At 55.6% G+C, this 9,069-nt stretch overlaps 1 protein-coding gene across 1 annotated transcript in view; it reads left to right on the top strand.

Moving 5' to 3' along the window:
- Positions 1–2,257: 2,257 nt before the first annotated feature.
- The window catches only part of CELSR1 (cadherin EGF LAG seven-pass G-type receptor 1), a 194,138-nt gene continuing 187,326 nt past the window's right edge, over positions 2,258–9,069 (top strand). Inside the window, exons 1-4 of the mRNA XM_004380065.1 lie at positions 2,258–2,353; positions 6,550–6,701; positions 8,197–8,448; positions 8,845–9,032. Of these exons, the coding sequence (XP_004380122.1) occupies positions 2,258–2,353; positions 6,550–6,701; positions 8,197–8,448; positions 8,845–9,032 (688 nt within the window). The remainder of the gene's footprint in view (positions 2,354–6,549; positions 6,702–8,196; positions 8,449–8,844; positions 9,033–9,069) is intronic.

Genomic DNA, 9,069 nt, shown 5'->3' with positions numbered 1-9,069 from the left:
GAGGGAGGCGGGAGAGGGGTCAGAGTGATGGGATGTGAGAAGGACTCGCCCAGCCACTGCTGGTGTGGAAGACGGAAGAGAGCTACCAGCCAAGGACCACAGCAGCCTCCAGAAGCTGGAAGAGGCAAGAAAATGGGTGATTCTCCACTAGCGCCCCCAGAAGGAACACAGGCCTGCCGAGACCTTGACTTTAGCCAGTGAGAGGCACTTTGGACACCTGATCTCCAGAACTAGAAGATGTTGTGTTCGTGTTGTTTTAAGCCTTGAAGTTTGTGGGATTTTGCTACAGCAGCAACAGGAAATGAGTGTACCCCACTTTACGGAGGAGGTGGCTGAGGCCCAGAGAAGGGACTAGGCCAAGCCCACAGCCAGGCCTGTGGACTCCTTGCCCAGTGCTCCTGGCCCTGCCCACCCTCCTTCTCTGGCGCAGGGACAGGGCCCCAGCAAACAGAACTCTGCGGAGACGAGGGATGGGAAAGGCCAGCCGCACCCATGCTCCTGGTGCCCCAGCAAGTGAGCGGATTGTGTGCTCTGAATCAGACAAAGTGGCCAATCAGCTGCTGTGGGCAGAAGTTGGAACTTGCAGCATCTGAGCCCCCTGCCAACAGCTCCTCCTGGTCCTCGTGCCTCGCAGGGCAGATGGCAGAGCCCTACGCGTGTCAGCCTCGATGTGGGCCTTCTTGGCCTTCGTGGGCAGCAGCGCGCGCCCCTCCCACCTGCCCGGGGCCTCCCTGGGGTCTGCCCGGGGCCCTGGCCTCTTTACAGCATCCTCATCCATCTTCTGGGCTTTTGATCCGGGCAGGGGCTGCTCCACGGCGTTGCTGCAGATCTCGGCATGCTCACCAAATTCCAGAAGGGCCTGAGTCATCAGATCCTGCCCAGTGAGGTCCGCTCCCCCAATGCCAGCAGGGCTCGGGGGCCAGACCTGAGGGGCGGTCCCTGCACACCCCAGGTGGTGCCCAGAGGTCCGGCCCTTGGGCCAGCTGTCCAGGGAGTCTCAGCTGACCCCTGCCAGGACGAGCCCCTCCATGGAAAGAGGGCCCTGTGTCCCTGAGCTGGACTTTTGTCCCTGGCAAGACTGGTGGCCCACAGCAGGCTGCAGAAGCCCCGATTGTGGTGGCTCCCCAGGTCTGGGGGCTCCTTCTGGGAGTCAAGGTCTACACTTAGGGACCAGGATGATGGCCTCCTGTCCCCAGGCCCTGGCACCAGCACAGAGGTGGCCAGTGCCTTCCTGCTCCGGTGGGGCTTCTCCACGTGGACGGGTCAGCCTTCTGCCCCAGGTGTCCGCCCCAGCGGACGGGGAGGTGACTGGCTCTCTCCACATTCTTCCCCAGCTCCCTCCAGGGTGACCGGGTGGGAGGCCTGTGCTGTAGTGGGTGACTGGGCTAGTGACAAGTACTGTAAGCGGGGCCAGGTGGAGCAGAGGGGAGAGTGAACTTTCCATAATAATGGCAGCAAGAACAGCCATGCTCTTTCACTGGGTGCTCGCTGGGTGAGGGCCTCTCCTTCCTTCAGTGTCACTGTTCCCCGGTGGAGCCTGGGAGGCTAACCCACTGGTAGAAGGAGGTGGGGAACCGGGATTTGAACTCAGCTTCACCTGGCACCAAAGCTTTGCAGCTTCTAGTGCTGTGTTCTTGTTTTTTTTCTAAAGAAGTTGTAATTAGGTCTTGAGGACTGTCTGTATCTTATCTGTCCCTGGGAGGTACAAACATTTCAGCACTGGGCTACTGAACAAGAGGTTGGTGGTTTGAATCCACCCGGAGGCACCTCGGAAGAAAGACCTGGTGATCTGCTTCTGAAAGATCACAGCCATTGAAAATCCTGTGGAGTGCCATTCTACTCTGACACACATGGGGTTGCCATGAGTCGGAGCTGACTCAGCAACGGTGGGTTTAGATTATTTTTTTAAGTCTTATCTGGGTCTTCCTCTCTTTCTGTAGAATTACCAACAAAATCATCCCTGTCCATGACCCTGAATCCACCCCACCCCACCTCATCCCCGTATCCTGGAAACGTTTTCCAAGCTGAGCAAGAGAAATAAACTATGAGGGTGTGGACCACTGCGTGGGCACGGGGCCTTCCCCATCACTCTCTCCCCACAAAAAACAAAGTGGGGAGGTAGAAGCCTCCTGAGGGATAGCCAGGCGGCCTTTTCCACTCTGCTTCACCTGAAGCGCTTCGCAGCCCCACACGGAGCGTCCTGCACACAGTGGTTCCACAAAATGTTTCTCCAATGGCGTGTTTGGTCTGGCACACCATGGCCCTCTGTGGTGACGACAGCTTTCACACAGGGGCGGGGTCAGAGGCACGGAAGATCGCCAAGGTGTTTCAGAGGAAAGAGAAGGCGTGGGAGGTGGGCGGTGGGAGGGAGGGCAAACATCTTCCCCACCCCGATACCTGCATCACTACATGCCCGACTGCCAGGGACCAAGCCTTGGGGGGACCTTGACGTCTGTTTCTCCCATCCCTCTCCATTTCCAATCCATCAGCAAATCCTGCTCGCCCACCTGCAAAAAAAACGCCATTGCTGTTGAGTCAGTTCCAACTCCTGGCAACCCCACGTGTTATAGAGGAGCACAGCTGAGCTCCATGGGGTTTCCCTGGCTGTAATCATTACAGAAGCAGACCGCCAGGCCTTTCTTCTGTGGTGCTGCTAGGTAGGTTTGACCCTCCACCAACCTTTTGTACAAACAGCTTGTGCCACTCAACTCCAGCCGAAACCTGGACACTTCTCTCTCCTCCACGGCCCCGTCAGTCCCCACCTGGACACCGCTCTCTCCTCCACGGCCCCCTCAGTCCCCACCTGGACGGCTGTGGTGTAGCCTCCTAACCAGCCTCCCAAAGCCTCTCCATCCACTTTCAACCAGCCAGAGTGACGGTCTGACAGCATAAATCGCACCCCAACGCTCGCTGTTCTCAGCCCGCAGTGCCCCCCATTGTACTTCCACTGTCTCCGCATGCCCCAGGCCTCCTCTTCTCCCTGACTCCAGACCCACCAACTGCAAACACACCCACGCACTCCTGCCTCGGGGCCTTTGCACTTGCTGGCATGTCCTTCCCCCCACATCCCCAAGGCCAGCTGCTTACCACTTCCTTCTCTGCACCTTTGTCACCTGGCCAAGAGGCCTGCCTCTTTCTGGATCATCTCACCACCCTCCTCCCCTTATTCTGCTTTATTTTTCTTCCCTGGAAAGGTGTATTTGCTTATTGAAGGCTGTGTGTATTCTTCACGAGGACAGCGGTGCTGTTCTGTTCACCATGGTATTGAGTGGACGTTGAGCGAGCACGGGGATGAGTGCAAGAAGGGAAGAAGAAAGCCAGGTGCAGGGTATGATGGTTATCGGCTCTGCCGCTGAGGGTTCCCTGGCCTCCCATTCCAGGCAGGACGTAAGCCCCTGGCCATGGAAAGTGGGATGGAGTTCTATGTGGCTGCTGGGGGTCCCACCCAGCCCCACAAGGGGGAAGAGGACAGAGCAGCCAGAGATGGGTGATGGTTGGGGGAGGTGGGGAAAGCAGAGGTCACTCTGCCAATTGTTAGACTCCCTGGGTGGCATAAACGGTTAAGTGCTCGATACTAACTGAAAGGCTGGTGGTTTGAATCCACTCAGAGACACCTCAGAAGAAAGTCCTGGCAATCTACTTCCGAAAGATCACAGCCATTGGAAACCCTACGGAGCATTTCTACTCTAACATGCAGGAGGTTGCCAGGAGTCAGAATTGACTCAGTGGCAACTGGTCTGAGTTTATTTGTTTGTTTTGCGGGGGCAGCGTCAGTGTCCCTCCCTGTACCCAGCAGGGACTGAGGAAGTGCCCAAGGAATGTCCTCCGGGAGCCGTTGATGACTGTCATGGTGGTGGATTCAACGTCAAAATATAAAAACAAAGAATAATTCCAAAAATTTTGCAGAGTACACAGTTGTCTCTCCTTTTCCTCCCTTCAGAAGGGGGAGAGTTTATTCATAATAGTCAAAAAGCAGAAACAAAGAACATTTCAACGGATGAATCAATAAATGAAATGAAATGTAGTCCGTCCGTACAATGGAATAGTCCCCAGTCACAACAAAGAATGAAGTACTGACACCTGCTATGAGGTGGATGAACCTTGAAAACATTATGCAGAGTGAAATAAGTCAGACACGAAAGGACATACACGGTGTGATTCCATTGATATGAAATGTCCACGACAGGCAAATCCACACAGACAGAAAGCAGATTGGCGGTTGCCGGGGGCTGGAGGCAGGGGGAGACGAGTGGCTGCTCATGGGTGCGGGGTTTCTTTTTGGAGTGATGGAAATGTTCTAGAATCAGGTAATGGTGATAGTAGCACAACCTTGTTAATATGCTAAAAACCATTGAGTTGTGCACTTTAAAAAAGGGTGAATCTTATGGTATGTGAATTACATCTCGATAAAAAAATAAGGAGGTATATATAGGAGAAAAATAATCAAATAAGACAATAGTGCTTTCTATCGTATTGTTTCATGATCATATTTTTGGGTATTAGGTTGGGGCTACGAACAACGATGGTGATGATGACAATAACCACACCGAAAACAATAAGAGTGAACACTGAACGCCTGTAGGCCGAGCGCCAGCCCCCTCCTGGGTACAAAGCTGCATTCCCCTTCCCATGCAAGAAGTCAGCCTCTCAGTTTGCTCTGCTCCCACCACCTGTCACTGTCCTCAGTCCTCGGGATCCTCTGATCTGCAGCCCTCCCAGCTGCCTCCCTCAAAATGCAGCTCCACGGACTTGTATTCTGAATTTGGCCCTTCACTCTTTGCCAGTTCAGGTCATTCTCAGGGTTCCCCGTGGGTTGGTGGCCAGACTTGGGGTGAGAGAACGTGGTGGAGTCCCAGCCCCTCCTCATGCTGTGCACACTAAGCCTCAGTCTGCAATGTGTGATTGGGGCTAGGAGCCTCATCCTGCAGACAGCAAGGCTCAGGGGGTCCCAGGAGCTATGGGGTGCTCTGATCCAGGGGCTGTGTGACCCACCACTGCTCCTGCATGGCAGGGGCTGCAGAAACTCAGAGCTGCACCTCCTGGTGTGTGTACACTTGCGGTGACCGTGGAGCTGAGAGGGTCGGGCCTGTGGGGGTCTCCGCCACCTGCTCATGAACGGTGTTGGGTGGACACCGGCAGAGGGAGGAAGGAGCCCTAGTGGCACAATGGTGGCACAATGGTTAGGCGCTAGGTTGCTACTGGAAGTTCAGAGGTTTAAACCCACCAGCTGCTCTGTGGGAGAAAGATATAGCAGTCTGCTTCCTTAAGGATTTACAGCCTTGGAAACCCTGTGGGGGAGTTATACTCTGTCCTAAAGGGTTACTGTGAATTGAAACTGAGGACACCACAGTTGTCTCCAGGCGGGGGCGCAGACTGCACTCAGCCACGAGAGGCCACTGCAGCCCAAGGATGGGCCAGGTGGCCTGGCCAGGACTGGCATGGTGTGTGTGGGGGTTGAGGGGTGTCTTGTCTTCCCTCCCACCCAGGCTCTCCAGAGAGACTCAATGACAGTTCTGGATACTAGAACTGTGCCCAGCACCCCGAGTTCACAAATAGGAAAGGATGAACTAGAGCATTTTGAGCCAGTCTGCAGAGGGAGACTCCAGCCTTTGCCCGTGCCGAGTACCTTCCAGAACCTTCCTTGAGCTAGGGCAGGGCAGGTTGGCCAGTTGCTAGCATCTCAGGAAGAACCACAGTCTCACAGCCACTACATACACCAGTTCAGATGCCAGGGAGGGGCGCCTAAAGAAGCCCCACGCTAGCATGTAGACAGGTTCTGGCCACTTCCAGCAGGAAGACATTCTTTCTTGTCAAAATGTTGTCCTGGTCAGTTGGGGAAGTGCTAGAACAGAAAAAGCACTTGGTTACATTCTCAGTGCTCTTCACCACTCGCCTCTGCTAATGTTCTAATGAGTGTCAGGTCCCATGTTTTGTCCCATGTTTTAACTTTCACAGTTTTCCAGGGTGAGTGGGTGGTGGCGAGGGGAGAAAGGGGTGAGGAAATCTGTTCCCAAGAGGTTTTTCCTCCTGAGTTCCAAAAACAGGGCCAAGCAGAGTGTGGCCGGGACTCGCTTCTTGACCTCCACGACAGGGTGGTTTCTTGTGGCTCCTCACTGCTGAGAACTGGCCCCGGGGTTTACTGTGGAGGAAAGAGATTCCCAAATTCTCCTCACTTCCGGTTGGAGCCCCCGGCGTGAAGCGCTTGGTGCTGCTTTTTAGAACATGTGCAATGCAATGCTAGAGACCCACAGCTCCTGCCTTTTTTTTTTTTTTTAAGTTCTATTTTTGTTTTTAAGAGCACTCCCCTCACGTGAAGCACCTCAGGGTGTGTGCTGAAGATAAAGGTCAGTTAACGATTCCCGGAGGCTGGGGGCTGCAGCCGCAGAACAGACCATTGGGACTTCTGTCTTTCTACCAGTGGCTCTCAGGGGCAGGGGCGCCAGATCATCTGGGGGTGGGAGTGTTACTAAACTCCAAGCCCCCTCCCCCTCCTGAGGTGACCCCTAGGAGTGATCCCTGAGAATCCATGAGTGAGCCACTGTTTCTCAGAGCTCCCAGGCACTGGGGAGAGGGAGGGAGGACCTCCTCCTGCAGGCCATCCCCAAAGCAGAAGGGGAGGTGACCAAGACATTGACACCAGCCCCTCAGGCGGTGCTGGATGAGGCCACCACAGATGCCATGTCCCCCGCCTGGAGCCCCAGGTTTGTCCCTTGCCTTCTCTGGGCCTCAGTTCCACTTTCTGTAAAGGCACTGAGGGGACGGGATCAACGGCCGACTACAGGCCCCCAGGAAACCGGCTGACGCCTAGCCCTCGCCTGGCCAGGAGCACAGACACATGCAGGCACCCTCTGACAGGTAATGTCAGTCTCCGCCTTGAAGGCAGTGACGCCAAGAACTCATGCTGGGTATCAACGACAACAGTAACGGTAACGGTTAGGCCTCGTAGATCGAACGCTGAGCCGGCCCCTCTGTGCAGATGAGCTCATTCGTTTCTTCAGCAATGCTCACTGGTTAGTGGCGGAATCGGAACCCAGGATTTTTGTCCTGCTGATGCAAATGGACTTTTTATTCTTTTTTTTTTAATGGTGGCCTGTAACACGCAGACATACAGAAAAGAGCATCAAGCCTGTATTTAGAGCTCAACAAGTGGTTATAAAGCCACACTCAGGTAACCCTCAGGTCTAGAAATAAATGTCCCAGTCCCCCAGCCCCCACTCCTGTGCACAATTACTTCCTTGCTATTCTTCCTCTTCCGCCTACTCGGGGGCTTCCTAAACAGCGAGGTTGAGTTGGGCCATCTTGGACCCGCACGGAACGGGGTCGTATTTTGTCTCTCGGTCTGGGAGTGTGGTCCTGCCGTGTGTTCCGCCCCAGCCCTGGGTTACCTTGCAGTGGTGCAGGTGTCGCATTCCGGGGAAGCAGGCCCACGCCCAAGCTCATTCACTGCATCTGAATTTTCAAAAACCAGCCAAGTACGGTGCAACAGAATCTTCTGTTTATCGAAACCCAACCCACCCTATTTTAAGCCCTATTGCACAATGGTACTCTCTGGGGTTCTCCAGCTTCCACCCCACCTTGCTCCCCCTTCACCCCAGTTCAGGAGCCTTCCATGGGGACCACCAGCAGGAGCCTGTGAGGCTTGGGGTCCTCCCTGCCTCCTTGACCTAAACTCCTGTCCTTTGAGCTGCCCCAGCACACACAAAGGGTGGTCTGGGGAGGTCCTGGACGAGTGGCCTTTAAGGGACAGACTTTTCTCCCCCCCCATCCCCCATGCACACACTTCCCAGCAGGCCTCGCCAGTGGAAACTCCCAGAATTAAAATGTTCTGAGGCAACCATGGAGCCCTGGTGGTGCAGTGGTTAAGAGCTCGGCTGCTAATCAAAAAGTTGGCAGTTCAAATCCACCAGTCGCTCCTTGGAAACCCTATGGGGCAGTTCTTCTCAGTCTTAATAGGGTCACTGTGAGTCCACTTGGCAACAGTTTTTTTGGTTTGAAGTAACTACATTTCGGGTCAATCATAATGTCTTCAAATTGTTGTGAATGGGAAGAAAATGCTTATTTGGCCTCAGCCCAAAGACATTCTCAACAGTTTCGAAAAACAAGGTTGAGCAGCTGTATTGATTTGTTCGTTTACTTTTATGTTTTGCCAAAGGAGAACCCCTTCCCCATCTGAGACTGTCCGCGTTGGTCGTCAAGCTCGGTACACATCCGCGCTCAGCTTGGAAACGCTGAGGGGATCGGACACCCCCTCGACCAAAAGACCCCGCTCTGGTGGTGCCTTCGCAACACCTCCCACCCCTCTGCTTTCGATGAGACCCGGAAGGGGCCTTTTTCAGAACCCGAAAGATCCAGTCTGCCCCTCCCCCGCAACGGGCCCAAGACCTTGAAAAAGCTGGAGGGGGTTTCTCTCAGAGCTCAGCTGCGGGCAAGCTCAACCCCCACGGCGGGGTGGGTGGTGTTTCACGGTCCTAAGAACCCCCCTTTCCAGTTCTCCGCAGGAGGCGGGGCGCAGTCCTAACGCCGTGCTCCTCCCCCCAAGTTGATCCCCTGCCTGGCCGTCTCCAGGGCCGTTCTCCAGGAGCATCCGGAGGCTCTGGAACCCAGGGACGGCGTTCGGGCAGGGCGGCATGCGCGGGAGTCGAGCTGGCCTCCGCCATCCACACTCCAAATTCCGATGTTCGACCCAGGCTGTTTTTCTTTTCGTTTTTAAAAGTTGCGCTTTCAACTCAGTGGGTCCGGAATCCGGCTACTCGCGTACTGAGTTTCAAAGTCCAGGGACGGTTCTCTCCGGGTAAAGCACTTCAGCCTCCCTGCGTGTGGATGGAAACGGGGAACCGCCCCCAGCAGCCTCCGCGGGTCCCCTCCCCCGCAACCGCCGGGCCACTCGCTGCGGCCTGGACGGCGGTCTGGACGAACCAGCTGTGCCCGGGATTGGGGGGCTTGGGGCCGCGCCCCAGCCCCCGACGTGCGGTGTCCGCGCCCCTGGCAGCGGCTGCCCGCGGCCATCGAGCTCCGCCTCGGCCCGCCCTCCGGTGAGGTGGGTGGGGAGGGCGAGGGGAGTGGGCCCGG

The sequence above is a fragment of the Trichechus manatus genome, unplaced genomic scaffold, assembly GCF_000243295.1.
Source record: "Trichechus manatus latirostris isolate Lorelei unplaced genomic scaffold, TriManLat1.0 scaffold00069, whole genome shotgun sequence".
NCBI classification, from domain to species: Eukaryota; Metazoa; Chordata; class Mammalia; order Sirenia; family Trichechidae; genus Trichechus; species Trichechus manatus.
Note: the sequence above shows the minus strand (reverse complement) of the source record. Positions and strands in the feature narration are given on the sequence as shown.